Source organism: Tachyglossus aculeatus, chromosome 18, assembly GCF_015852505.1.
Source record: "Tachyglossus aculeatus isolate mTacAcu1 chromosome 18, mTacAcu1.pri, whole genome shotgun sequence".
In the NCBI taxonomy this organism is placed as follows: domain Eukaryota; kingdom Metazoa; phylum Chordata; class Mammalia; order Monotremata; family Tachyglossidae; genus Tachyglossus; species Tachyglossus aculeatus.
Window position 1 is genome coordinate 40,028,721 of NC_052083.1, and position 14,776 is coordinate 40,043,496.

Genomic DNA, 14,776 nt, shown 5'->3' on the forward strand with positions numbered 1-14,776 from the left:
CTTGTCTCCGAGGCCGGGACTGGCCCGACTGCATTTCTTCTCGGCTTCTTGGCTGAAACGGCCGAGCCGAAGTCAAACCCGGACCGGTCATCGAGTGCTTGAGGCCAGGATCCTAGGGTCGGCGGCATGGGACCCAAACGCGGCATCGAGGGGCCGAAAGTGGGCCTGCATTTCTCGGTGGCAGGAGAGACGGGGGTGCCTAAGTAGCGGAAATCCTATTTCCCAAACACTCCCACCAAAACGGCGCATTAACTAGGTAATGAAGCCGGATGGAAGGTGAACCAGATTGCTGTGGTGATCACGTCCGTGACAGACTGCTACCCCGCTGCTCAAGGGTGGAAAGCACAGGCTCATGGATGGGAAACTTTAAGTAGCTGTGTTTATTGTTTTTCGGGATTTGCTTGCAAGAGACAGAAAGCTGTGACATTGAGTTAGGTGACAGTACAAGGTGGTTTTGCTAGAAGCCTTGTTCTTGGTGCTGTGCCTCTGACGTGTCCAGGAGTTACTAGTCCTACGATCAGATTTTGTTCATTCTTTTGCTTCTAGGAAAAGGGTTTCTTGAGGGAACAGCTTTACCTCCAACAACGACTCATTTGGGTCCAACTGGGTCACCTGGAATGAGAGCGGGACAGAGCGCGAGACAAAGAGACAGGGAGAGAGATCACGAGGGGTGAAGTTTCAAAGGGCTAGTAGAGAGTGAAAGCTAGGACGGTCACCCGGTGATTTCTGGGTGTTGTGAGGAGCCCCCGGGAGCCACCCCAATGCTGGAGGAAGCAACGGTGATCCTTGCTGATCGCTGAAAGGACCGATCGTTATTTGGTGGTGAGTGCCCTGGTTTTCTACAGTCCTCGGGGAGTGCTGGCCACCTTCCACTCTCCCCTTGCCCTTCCCCAGGGGACCTGACTTTGTGCCAAGGATGGAACAGGCAATGCTGAGCGCTGCCCTCTTTACAAAATGGCCCCTGGACTGTTGCCTTCCAGTTCTGAGCCTGCTGGGAGACTGGGAGTAGGGAGAGAGGAAGGACAGATGGTAGGAGAGGAGAAATGGAGGAAAGATGGGATCAAAGATGGAGAGGGGAGAGTCAGGGGTGAGGGATGGTCCGTGCTGGGTCACTGTTGGAGGAGGGTAAGGGCCTGACGGGAGGGTGAGGGGCGTCGGATGATTTGTCACTAGGTCACTGGGGGAGAATCAGGGATGGACGGGGGCAATCAAGGATGTTGGATAATAATAATAATGGTGGCATTTATTAAGCGCTTACTATGTGCAAAGCACCGTTCTAAGCGCTGGGGAGGTTACAAGGTGATCAGGTTGTCCCACGGGGGGCTCACAGTTTTAATCCCCATTTTTACAGATGAGGTAACAGGCACAGAGAAGTTGAGTGACTTGCCCGATGTCACACAGCTGACAAGTGGTGGAGCCGGGATTTGAACCCATGACCTCTGACTCCAAAGCTCTGGCTCTTTCCACTGAGCCACGCTGCTTCTCGAATGCATGAATGGATGGTCTGTTCCTAACCATGAGGACTGGTAACCAGGAGGGTAACAAGCATAAGGTTCTCCCAGCATCCTGGTGTCCCCACCGGAGACAGAATCCTGGGCCGGAAGGACCAAGGGGCTGAGCCAGGCTGATGTAACTACTTCTGGCCTTGTGTTGTTGAAACAGGGGATGGGGAGACAGGGACACTGATGCAGGGAAGCCCAATCTGGACACAGATGGGCCTGAGCACCGACTGCACGATAATTGGCCCTTCAGACCATCGACCGGTCACGGCCCAACTCTGCCGAGATGAGCTCTGGTCAAAAATCATTCCATAAATTCTGCTGGCCAACACTGGGGTTCATTCTCCATTGCGGGGAACTGGCCCCCCACAAGCAGGAAGCAGACATCAGTTTGCTAGGCAGAGTCTGGTTCCCCTTTGGTGCAACGAGATGTCGGATTCCTGCCGGGCTGGGGAATTTGAAGCATCGAGCGTTGAAACACGATGTAGATTCTTGCAGGGACTGCGTTAAGCTACCATGGATGAATCCAGCAAAATCACTAGGTCAGGTTTCGGGCCCACCAGACTTAACAGCGTTTCTAGCACTGATATTATTTGTGGCAATTAAGTCTATTGGAGCTGGGGGTCTGCGGAGACAAACTGGTGTTTACCACTGCGGGAGATCAGCGCGGGGCCGTCAGCCAGGCGGCGACTACACCGTCAGCGGGGGGACGAGGGCGCCGCCTGCCGCTGCTTCTCTCGGGAGTCAGCGGTGGCAGAGGGGCGAGAGAGAGGGAGAGAGGGCTCACAGGCAGAAGGCTCATGGCTGGGACCCTCCGACACCTCCGACGGTCCGCGCCCCTCGGTCGAGGCGATTCCGGGCTCAGAGAAGGGAACGGCAGCCTCGGAAGGACCAGTCCACGACTCTGGGTCTGGGAGCTGCCTGCCTGGGCCTGTGGCTTATTTCCTGCAGCTCCTTGCTGCTGCAGCGGGAGGGTGGGGAAAACCTAGGGGGACACGCTGGGAGAGACCCAATGACACACAGAGACACACACAAACACAACACCTGGGACCCCAACCACTTGCCACCCCAAAGGGATATTCTTGACCGAGGGAAGGAGCGGACATCGCTCTAGCCCACAAATTTCATCCAAACACCGAAGCTTTGAATGTGAGTTCAAAGCACCGAGTCCTCCCTGATACACAAAGACGTGCCTTTGTGATGTATTCTGATGTAGTTACTGATCCAATTACCAAAACAGCAGGGGACCACTGCATCTTCTAGGTACCTGATGTGGCGCTTAGACTATCTCAAATGTTACCTAAAGCTCTTGTGTGGCCATTTTGATTTTCCATTTTGCCCAGCAAAACCATGGAAAACCCCGGTCTAGGAAGGATTTCTTCCCATTGCCGGCGCAAAAGGGCCTAGCAATGCTAGACCCTGGAGCGGGCCATTCCAAGCTGTCTCCAAAGGGAGGGGAGAAGCATCAGGAAGGGGAAGTCAGTCAATTGTATTTATTGAGTGCTTACTGTGTGCACAGCACTGTACTAAGAGCTGAGGAAAGTACAATATAACATATTCCCTGCCCAAACCTTGGTGGGGGAGGTGGAGGGGTGGCCCAGGGCTGGGAACGAGGAGGTAGAAGATGACTGTAATCACAGGCTGGTTGTACTCGACCCTCCTCAACCTCTCTCTCAACCAATGGGTGGTAAGAGTTGTGGGTTGAGCCTACCAAGCCTCTTTTATTGTACTCTCTCAAGCGCTCAGCACAGCGGTCTGCACACAGTAAGTGCTCAATGAATGCCACTGGTTGACTGCGAGTGCCTGAGCCTTGGGCCCTCTGCATCCACCGTCTCTGTCCAACACGGCTTCCCCTGGGGACCTCTGGGAACTGCTACGTCCTGGTGCCGGGTTAGAAAACTCTAACAACTCACAACTCAGAAAATTCAGGAAGAACTCAAGCGGGGTATGGGGCAGTGGGCTGTACTGGTCCACCAGATCCCACAGGGAGACTGCCAAGCCACCCACCGAGCCCACTGGCTCACCAAGGAGCCTCTCACCAGCAGGGTTAAGGAGAGGTGATGAGGACCCCGCTCCCTCCCCATGTGAACCCCCAGCTGCAGAGCCTGTTGTGGCTGCTCTTTCAGGGACACGGATTCTTTCCTGTTTGTTTAAGCCGTGGTGGGAACGGGCTAATTAGGAGGGTTTAAACAGTCTCCCCACACGAACAGAGCAAACTGGTTCTGAATGATTAAGCAACGTCTCCGACGCACCGGCACGGGCCGACAGGCCCCGGGTCCTCGGCCCGGGCTCGGGCGGTGGGAGGGGACATGGTCCGAGCCTCAGCTCGTTGGGGGCTCCAGATCCAGGAAGCACGGCGCCAGCCTCGCGTTTCCCGGCTGTCCGAGAGGCGCTCTCCGTTACGGCTTCTCACAGACTCTCAGGACCAGACCCCTGGGTGCCGGGGGCATGACAAGGCTCCGTCGAGGGGTCGGATACCGGTTGGCTCCTGCAGCCCGAGGGGCCGGAAGGCTGCGATAGGCGCCGGGCGGGTCTGGGCTCAATGCCAGGCCTAGGCTCTTTGCCTGTGCTTCTGTGAGCCAGTGCTGCTCGCTCCAAGTCGGGATGGCAGCTCCTCCAAAACCCCAATGGTCACACCCACGGTGACTCCTGGCTCTACCTTTCCAGGCTCCATTTCCCAAGGTAACGTTCCACCCCCATGGTGAACTGGCAGGTGGTCTGGAGCCAATGTGCCCAGCCCCTTCTCCAGCCGGACCAACAGCCTAGGGCCGAGTTGAGGCAAATGATTTCACTTCCACCCCTTGATCTGAGCTAGAACTGGCAGCTGTGAAGGCCCGCCCCCTCTGACAACCCACCTCTCCTCCCTTCCATGGGGCTGGGGTGGGTCCCAAGGATAGCCGTCTTCACTCAGTGGCCTCAGAAGGGCTGGGGGAGACGAGGCTCCAGAGCCCAACTCTACTCAGCAGCCAAAAACCACGCCTCCGAGCCCACTATGGCCTTGCCGGGATGTCAACCACGCGTGTCAGAGTGGATGTGTGGTGTGTGCACTCTGAGAAGCTCCGGTTGCAGGCCGGCCCCTGCTTGTGTCCCTGGGAGGACTTAGGGAGAAATCACAGCACAGAGTGTTTAACCCAGAACTACCTGATGACCCTGTATCTACCCCAGAGTTTAGAACAGTGCTTGGCACATAGTAAGCGTTTAACAAATACCATTGAAAAAAAGAACAAAAGAGACAGGTAAACGGGCTAAGGGCTTGGGTGCCCGCTCTTGGAGCCACCTGTGGCAAGCTGGGTGGGGTCTCTGTCGGGGAGAAATCTTCCAATTGTTACTGATCCCTTGGTTTTGGTGACCGTGAGATTATATGCTGGGAGGACGTAGAGGTAACCTGTGATTAGCTGGATTCCACAAATGGAATGGAATGGGATGAAAGCAACATGGCTTAGTAGAAAGGGCACGGGCCTAGGAGTTAGAGGAACTGGGTTCTAATCCTGGCTCCGCCACTTGTCTCCTGTGTGACCTTGGGCAAGTCACTTAGCTGCTCTGTGGTTCAGTCTCCCCATCTGTAAAATGGGGATTAAATCCTACTCCCTCTACTTCGACTGGGAGCCCCATGCGGGAGAGGGACTGTGTCCAATCTGAATATCTTGTATCTACCCCAGGACTTGGTAAAGTGCCCGGTACGCAGTAAGCGCTTAACAAATACCACAATATTACAGTGCCTGGCATATAGTAAGCACTTAACAAATACCATAATTATTATTATTGTTATTACTTGGACTAGGAGCTCCATGTGGGATGGGGCTGTGTCCAATCTGAACGTCTTGTGTCGTCCCCATTGCTTAGTTTGGCAGATAAGTGATGAGTTAATTCCATAATAATAATTATTACACCAATCCTTCTGGCCCTAGCTGCAGGCTGGGTGCTGGAAGCATGGCTGTTGGGAAGGCAGCGTGGCTGCCAGGAGGCAGGTGCCAGGGGAAGCAACCGCACACCATTACAGGATGCCCTGCAGTGGCATGTTCTCCCAGAAAGGAGATGTTGGAAAAGGGCAACGACGACAACCGAACTCCAGTCCTTCCTCATGGCCTCTGAAAGCATCCACTTCTGAACGGGTTCCAGCGAGAGGCGGGTCGGGGGCCAGGCACGGGCCGGAGACGGGCCACAGATGGCGAGCCCCGTGAGGGACCACGAGGCCCCGCTGTCATCATGAAGGCAGGGCTTCAGGCTGATGTGCTTTTTAAGCACTCGGTCTGCCGGTAACCTAAGATGGCTGCTACTAACCAGACGCTAATCCTACAGCTGCAGGTGCCCGCTCCTAAACTGCTCCACACCCGGAAACCCCCAGGGTCTGGGGCCGTGTTCAGCTGTGAAGGTCCCTAGTTAACACTAAGACCTTCTCTCTGCCCCAGAAATAGGGGGGGTGCTCTAGATTCATGGTCCCCCCACCCGTGTCTCTCCAACTCCACGCCAGGGCCCTGTCAGTCCGGTCCCACGGTGCCCCTCCGCGCTCCCTGCCGCCGGGCACTTACGTCTCTGCGGGGGAAGGTGCTGAGCAGCTTGAACTCGTCCCAGGGGAATCCCTTGGAGGCAACGAAGTCGAAGACCACCTGCAGCTTGCTGCTGGCCAGGAAGCGCCGCTCCAGGAACTCTCCGCTGGGGGTCCGGATGCGGAGTTTGCTCACCGGCTCCGTGCTCTCCTCCCGGGGCTCCGGGGGCAGGGACTGCTCCAGGGAGAGTCGGATGGCCTGCGGAAGACAGAGGCGCGTCAGGCTCCGGGCCCAGCCGGTGGAAAGGGCCTGCTGCCGTCTTGCTCCTGGAAACTGAGAAGAAAATCAACGTGCCCTCCTCTGACGGGGCCCTTCCCTGCTCCGGCCCCGCTGCTCACCCAGCAAGGCTCCCACGGTGGCCCGGTGGCGGAGTCGCCCAGGTCACCCGAGGGCTCGGACCCTTCCAGAGCTCACAGCTCAGCACACAGGAAGGGCTGAATGAATGCAGTGATTGTGATCACCGTCCCCAGGGCCAGTTCAGTTGGGCCCAGTCGCCTCGTTGACCTCAGATGGTCCTGAAACCCCTCTGGGTAGCCAACACTTCACCCCTCCCCTGCTGGCACCAGCTACGTGCACCCCCTCATCCCACCCTTTACCTCACTCATCCTGGATGGGCCCTAGGGGAATTGTAAACTCCCTGAGGGCAGAGACCATTACCTTCCCAAGTACTCACCACGGTGCTCTGTTTACAGTAGATGAGGCTACTCAGACAGGGACTGTGTCTACTGACTTTATTGTCCTTTTTTATTATGGCATTTAAGCACTTACTAGGTGCCTGGCATTGTATTAAGCACTGGGGTACATACAAAGTTGGGCACAGTCCCAGTTCTAAGTGGGGCTCACAGTTTCAACCCCCATTTTGTGGTAACTGAGGCACAGAGAAGTGAAGTAGCTTGCACAAGGCCTCACAGCAGACAGGCAGCAGAGCTGGGATTAGAACTCAGGTCCTTCTGACTCCTAGGCTTGTGCTCTACCCCTTATGGCCGCGCTGCTTCTCTACTTTCCCAAGCAAGTGGCCAGGGCTCTGCACAGACTAAGCAATCAACAAATATGACTGACTGACTGACTGATTGACTCGGGCAAGACTGCTGGAGACACAAACAGGATTGAAACAATCTCTCCAAAAAACTTTCTGTTACTAATGAACTCGGACGTCTGTGCATGCATCAACTCGAGCGCCGCTGCAGGTCGGACGGGACTTCTCCTAGGTCGCCTCACGCCCCAGCTTGGCCGGTTCAATCACGGTTCAGTTCGGAAGGGATTTCTACAGGTCTGCTGGCTGGCCAGTTTTCATTAACTCCAGCAAACGATGCCGGTAAAGTGCTCTTTTTGCTCTCCCTGCGGGCCTGATACCAGCCAGACCGGACAAGTTTGTTCGCATTGCCAACAGCTCTCATGGCCTAGCAGCTCCCTTCCGCTACCCCGAAGGCAGAAGTGCCTAGGGATGTTGGGGCAGAAGGACAGACGAGGCGGGGGGGTGGGGGAAAGTTGGGCTAGAGGGCCAGAGGACCATTAGGATGGAGGGGTGGGGAGACAGGACGGGGGAAAGGGGATGGAGAGACAGAAAGGAGGAAGGGCAGAGGGATGAAGGGGGAGAGAATCAGATCGTTTTGATCTGGGCTGGAGTGTTTTCAACCTTTGCTCAGGCCTCCCCCCCACCACCAGGAAACACCCACACCCCTTCACTTGCCTTAACCACTCATCCACCACCTCTATGGCTCCTAAAAAGCCACCTCATCCAAGAGGCCTCCCCCACTGGCCCTCAGTCACTTTGCCCCAATCAGCTCATTTGCTATTGATCCATCTATCCATCTATTTACAGCTACTTCCATGCTCTTTTAACCATTGTATGTTCGCAAACATGTGCCTGCTTGTCTTCCCTCACGCGACTGTAAACTCCCTGGGGGCAGGGGCCATGGCTTATGCTTCTTCCGAACATTCTTCCAGGAGCTAAGGGTGGTGCCCTGCCCTGGTAGGTGTGGAATAGTGGTAGTGGTGGAGTAAGTTTTGGGGGGGTTCCCCCACTACTCCGGACCACCATGAGCTAGCCCCAATCCCACGTCCTCTCTCCGTCTTGATGCTCATCTGGGTCGGCTCCTGGCCCCGGGTGGCTCTCATCGATGCACCTTTCTGCTTCTTCAAGCCCCGTCTCTCAATCCGTCTTTGAAAGGGGCTGACTGCTCTATGTACAAGGTTTTGGCTCTGTAGAGCTTGTCGGGGCCGGAGTCCTTGTGCTTCCCCAGGTTGGCTTCCTCTGAATCACCACCTGCCTCCTTCCTTTCCACTCTGACGTTCTGTCGCTCCAAACAACAGCAGATGCTACATTATTTACTGAACCCAATCGATTCTATTCCAGGAGAACCAACAACAGTAGCTCATTAGTGGCCCTAACCTGGGGATCCCCGACCTAGTCTGGGTTTTCTCCACCCTACGATAACTCCTGCCCCAATGAGCCAGCTCGGGGACGATTGTGAGATGGGCCATGTCTACGGCCTCCGGACCGGCATAGCCAACTTATTTAGTTGACAGAACAAAGATGTTTGCTTGGTGAATGGCTAGGTGGTGGGATTTCGGATGGGCTCCTTGGATAAAAGTCCTGTGTAAGCAAACACTGTTTCAAAACGCTAGACTCTAGGTAACCCATGCTCTCCCAACGCCGGCAGGGCCAGTAAACAGCACCAGGACCCTTTCTTTTGTTTGGCTAAACAAAAAGAACTTTTATCATTGCCATCATCGCAGTCCGCATTGAACGAGGAAACCGGTGTGATTTGGAAAGGGGAGACTGGTTGTGCAGCTTTTCTCGGGCGGATGAAAGGCAGGGGAGAAGATACAATGGGGCCGGGGAGGAATATTGTTTCGGGGTGTATATACAATTACATTTTCCAAGAAGAAAAGAAAAGGCACAGCTCGTTTGGAAAATTGAAGGGCAAGCGGGCAAATTTCAGTGTGTCTTGTCTCAGGGGTGCAAATGTGCAGAAGCGTCAATTCAGTCTCTAGGCCCGGGCCCCTCCTTGAAATAAATCGGAAGAGTCCACAAAACCACCACCCTGCCTGTGCCACAGCTGGTGATTATTGGCCACGATGCTCTGGCCGGGCTGGTCGGTGGGGGATGTGGATTTGCGCCCTAGCAGTGGGCTCCACTGCTCCTTCTTGTGAAGGCAGGAAAGAAGGGGAAAAGGAGGGAAGCAGTATAGCCTAGTGGCTAGAGCGTGGCCCTTGGAATCAGAAGAACCTGGGTTACCTAATCCCTACTCCACCATTTGTCTGCTGGGTGACCTTGGGCAAGTCACTTCACTTCTCTGTGCCTCAGTTCCCTCACCAGAAAAATGGGGATTAAGACTGTGAGCCCCATTTGGGGCGACCTGGACTGTGTCCAACCTGATTATTTTGTATCTACCCCAGAGCTTAGAACAGTGCCTGATTCATAGTAAGTGCTTAACAAATACCACCAAAACAAGAAAAAAAAAGTTTCTGCCAGCAGCTAGGGGTCCAGGTACTTGGAGAGGGGGTGGTCTGGCCCAAGGAGAGAAGTCGGGGGCCCAGACAGCCCAAACTGGAGTAAACCTCTCGTTAACTAGATGTGGGGGAGGTAAGGGGCTAAAGGAAGAGAAAGCTGGGGGCAATGCTGGCTGGATTTCTGCTACTTTCCCAGATGGGAGTGGGAAAGGTTCCGGAGGGGACTTTGGATTCTCTTCCTTGCTCTGACACGGACATGGCGATCCCCCCACCCCCACCCCAGTGGACCAACATCATTAGGAGGGCACATTCTGTGAGATTTGCCTACGGCCCGCTTCAGTGACCAGATGCGGCTGAATGCCAGTCTCTTCAAGGAGCGGTTTGGGAACAGCAGGGACCTCTAGGATGCATCCTCAGAAAGGGTCTACTCACCTCCCGCTCTTCCTCCTGCTCCTTTCTAATCTGCTCCAAGCGGAATTGCTCGGCGATTTCTCTTTCCTGAGCTTCCCTCTGGAACAGAAGCGAAGAGAGAACGCAGGCTTTAGGGAATATGGACAAAAATGGAAGCAAGTGACAATGCAAAGCAGGAAGGGGAGCTCCAGATCCCAAATGGACCCTCTGGAGGTGGGGGAGAAGGGGGCAGACACAACCACAGAGCCAAGTCTGGGCCCAAGATGCACCCCTGGGATTCTGGGATTTTGTTCCCGCACCAGAATCCCTCCATCATGAAAACATGAGACCACAAACAGCACCCTTCTGGCTCCATTCCACAGTCTGTCCAGCCCAGGACTCTGCTTTCGACAGCAGCAACGGGACCCTTGGGGGAACCAGGTGGGGGCTGGTCTTGCCCCTGGGGACCCACCCTCATGGTTAGGGGTGGACTTTCTCCATCCCTGACCCCCACCTTTCCCCCTCTTCTCCCCCTCTCCTCCACTCCATTCTTCCTCCTCATTCCCGATCCCAGTCTCACGGCAGGCTCAGAGCTGGAAGGCCACTGGTCCTGGGGCCATTTTATAGGAAGGGAAGTTAATGTTCTGCCCTGGCTACTTGTCCCGGGGCCACTATCAAATGTGGATTAAAAATTTTAAGACATCTGGTGTGGGTAGGGGGGGTTCTAATCCTGGCTCTGCCACTTGCCTGTTACAGGACCCTGGGCAAATCACTTAACTTCCCGGTGCCCCAGTTTCCTCATCTGTCAAATGCGGATTCGATACCTGTCCTCCCTCCTCCTTAGACTACAAGCCCCAAGTGGAACGGGGCCTGTGTCCAACCCCAGCGCTTGGTACAAATGCTTGGCATATAGTACGTGCTTGACAAATACAATCATTGTTATTATCGCCACTAATAACATTAGTTCTGGAAAACTACACACCACCACAGTGAGGATGATGAGGACAGGGAGGGAGTCTGGTTTCCCAGACAGGAAGTCAGATCCCAGACCAATCCCATAACGGGGAGGTTTCGAGCAGCTTGGGCGTCCACTTGGCCGGGAGCAGCCGGGCCCCTGCCCCCTCCACAAAGGCTCTGCTCGCAGGACTGTCACTAGGGACAGTGGTGGGGGGTGGCGGTGGGGGGAGGGTCAGCACGGGGCCTGGTGGGGCAGGGGGCGAGTCATGTGTGTCCCCAGAGCCAGCCCTCACTGCTCACCTTGGCTCGGTCGGCCTCCAGAGAGAGGCGGTAGGCCTCGTCCTGTTCCCGCTTCACGCTCTCCCGGGCTTCGCGCTCATCCTGAAAAACCAGCAGGCACCACATCAGCCACCACACAGAAACCCAGTGATCGCCATATCCCTCCGCCCCCCAGCCCCCCACCAGCCAGGGGGACAGCCGCCCTCTGACCACTTAGCACGTCAGAGCCAGCCAAGCGCTGCATGGCACGTGATGGGTGTGCAGCCATTCGGAGCTCCCTGGACTCCGTGCTCTGTTCCATTTTCGGTGGGGGAGACTGCCAGTTTCCCCCTCCCCAACCCTCAGAGCTTTCTGGATCAATCAATCGATCAAAGGTATTGTATCCCCCAGTCTAATCCGTACATATTAGACTGAAAGCTCCTTGAGAGCAGGAACCAGGCCTGTTATTTAACAACGAGTATTCCCAGAAACCAGGGGTGGCTCTTTGTACACAGTAACCACTCAGTACCGGGTACTCTGTATCTGGGGAAGCACCCAGTACAGTATTCTGTGTAAAGAGCACGTGGTAGGCGCCCAGAGTGGGTGCCCAGCGCAATGCTCTGCACACAGTCGGCAACCAATACAGCACTCTGCATCCAGTCATAACACAACCGAGCATACATGCCCTACAAGGATTTGGTTATGATGCTGTTTTTCCTCCTGGACACCCATCATTATAGGTAGGAATGTCTCCCCAGGGGCCCAGCATGGATGCTCGCCCACAGATCTGTCCAACCCACCCTGACCTGCCGGTGTTTCCGGCTTCCCGGCTCCCGGTGGGAATGGATTCCCTGTGCTCGCCCCTGCTGGGGGAAGATGGGTGTCCTGCGGTTCGTTCTGACCCTGCCCCGCTCGGGCTCTAGAGGAGGCCCCTCACACTGGTGGTGGTGGATATGTGGGGAACGGCGATTTTGTTTCTGATCTAAAACGATGAGCCCCATGTGGGATAGGGACTGTGACCGACTCAATTTGCTTGTAACCACCCCACTGCTCAGTACGGTACCAGACAGATAGTAAGCGCCTAAGAAATACCACTGTAATACCACTATTATTATTATCCACACCTTTCCTTAGCCTGACTCCCATCTTATCCCTTTCCCAGCTGGCATCTGTCCAGAGACATCTAACAGCCACTCTCTCGGCCTCTCCCTCCTCCTACTCTTCCATCCTCCCCTCTGCTGGAGCTCCTCCCAGTCCGGGCCAGCCCCAGGGTGGCGGGAAGAGCTAGCCAGGTCAGCCCCTCTGGCGTGGGCCCAGAGGTGACCAGCAGTTCCAGGGGGGCATCTCAAGGTGGACTTCTCTGGATCGCTCCACGGCCCGTAAAAAGCAGTAATCTACAGGCAACATGGCATATTCGATCCACATCGGGAGAGGAGAATCCGAAGACAGAAACGGGCAAAAGCCGGGATATCGGACGATGCTTCTAACAGAACTGCGTTGGCATGTCAAGCCCAGGTTTCTCATAACCATCCTGACTGGAGCTGTCCATTATGGACCCAGAGAGAAATAATGACGCTGCCAATTACGGTGCTGATGAAGTGCTTATTCTCTGCCAGGCACCGGGGGAGTTTGGGTTAGGGTCAAACTGGTGTAGGATCCGAGCCTCTTAGTGGCACCTGAGAGGGTTTCCCAATCGTGGAGCCTCAGCCTGGGCTTTCAAGGACTCCAGGTCCTTGCCTCCTGCCAGCCACAAAACACAGACAGAAACCTGTTCAAGAGGTGAGCAGGTAAACCTCTGGGCCTGCAGGCAAACCTGGCTGCAAACAGTAACCGGCTCAGCAACTGCAGATCCAAACAACCCCCGACTTCTCCTGGGACAAAGTAGCGGGGACCCAGTGGCTTCTTTTCTCTAGATCAGGGATGCTGCCACTTGAAATGTTTTTGAGGAGGGGCTGAGCTGTTTTTCTTCCTATTACGCTACATGAATAAACTAGTCAAGAAGTATTTTGGCAGAACTACAAAGATTTGCTCCATCACAGTTACGCCCTGGTCCACATGCAGCAAGCATCCCCAGTCGCTGTGTTCTAGGCCAGTGGAGGGTTGAGAACTCTCCCCACCCGGTAAACCGAGCAGAGTGAGGGGGTCGACGCCAGTGCAAAGGTCTGGGCCCCTCCAACTTCTCCCTTTGGACAGTCTCTGGGCCTGACCCCAGCAGGGTTAGCCAGGGCACCTGAGAGGACCCTAAGGTGGATGGCGATGGCGGCGCAGCTGGAGATGTTGGCCGGTCTCTGGGATCCCAACACCTGCAGGGCAGGGTGGGGCAGTGGCCTTGGGAGTGTGTTGTGGGGTGGGGCAGGGGCATCTGACACCTAGGAAAGCACCCGTGTCCTGATGAAAGGGGAGAGTTTGGCTCTGCAAAGCAGGGTGGCCTAGTGGATAGAGGACATGCCTGAGAGTCAGAAGAACTTGGGTTCTAATCTCAGCTCTGCCACTGGTCTGCTGTGTGACATTAGGCAAGTCACTTCCCTTCTCTGAGACTTAGCTACCTCAGCTGTAAAATGGGGATCAAGACTGTGAGCCCCACGTAGGACTGGGACTGTGTCCACCCCAATTTGCTTGTATCCTCCCCCGAGATTAGTACAGTGCCAAGCACATAGTAAGCACTTAACAAATGCCACAATATCTATATTCAAAGAGACGTGAAATCCACTGGGCCGGGACCTCTGAATTAAACCCTCCTACCTTGCTGCCTCCTGAGGACTCCCTGAGAACGTGAGTCAGGATGGTCAGGGCAGATCAGGCTGGGGAGAGCAGGAGGAGAAGGAAGAGGGAAGGCCGCGAGGGCAAACGAGCCATTCTGGCCCCACTGTGGCCTCCACTTTGAGCGAACTCCAGGCCTGGGGCCCAGCAATGACCAGGGAGTGTCTGGGCGGCCTGGGTTGGGGAGGAGAGAGAGAGAGAGAGAGCTGGTGGGACCAGAAACTGTTTGCTGTGAGGCGCCTGACAGCTATCTCGTTTAACTCCTTAAGTGCAATAAACATCTCTGGCCCACGGGCAGAGCTGTGAATGAGTGTTTTACCACGCAAGCGGTGAAGCAGCGCCTTCCTCATCGCAATGGTGGCGGGGGGCCAGCCCCGCCAGGAGCTAAATCCCGGGCTGGACCAGCATTCCGGGGTCTCCTGAGAGTTCCCGGAAACGGGTGCCCGGGCTAGAACCCTCCACATGCGGCGCACAGAATCTGTTTTGCTTAGCTCTGCTCCGCTGAACCGCTGAGGACGATTGGTGGCAGTTCTGGAGCCCGCTCCCGGGAGGGAGAACGCATCATCACCCCAAGCAGAGGCCCGCCCGGATCCGGACTTGGCTGCTGGTCCCTCGCCACCTGGGTGTACCCACCCTCCCCAAAGGCGTTCTCCGCTCTGAGGAGGGCGGGACCTGGGGGTAAAGCTTGTCTCGGCCACGGCTGGTTCCACACCCATGTCCCCGCAACAGTTCTGCTCAGCCCGGGGGTGCTGGCCGAGAGGCCGCAAAGCACCAACACAGATTTTTGGCTCAACCAGTGCCCCACTGCGGCCAGGACTCTGGCATCCCTGCAGGCAACAGGGCTGATGCTGCTACTACCGCCCCGCGGCTGGGTGCCGGGAGACAGGCTGGGCTTGGGAAGAGACCCTG

General features: G+C 55.7%; 1 protein-coding gene across 1 annotated transcript in view; it reads right to left on the minus strand.

The window, feature by feature from the left end:
- Positions 1-357: 357 nt before the first annotated feature.
- The window catches only part of FAF1 (Fas associated factor 1), a 151,011-nt gene continuing 136,592 nt past the window's right edge, over positions 358-14,776 (minus strand). Inside the window, exons 16-19 of the mRNA XM_038760223.1 lie at positions 11,150-11,230; positions 9,935-10,012; positions 6,029-6,244; positions 358-612 (exon numbers count right to left, since the gene is read on the minus strand). Of these exons, the coding sequence (XP_038616151.1) occupies positions 529-612; positions 6,029-6,244; positions 9,935-10,012; positions 11,150-11,230 (459 nt within the window). The 3' untranslated portion in view covers positions 358-528. The remainder of the gene's footprint in view (positions 613-6,028; positions 6,245-9,934; positions 10,013-11,149; positions 11,231-14,776) is intronic.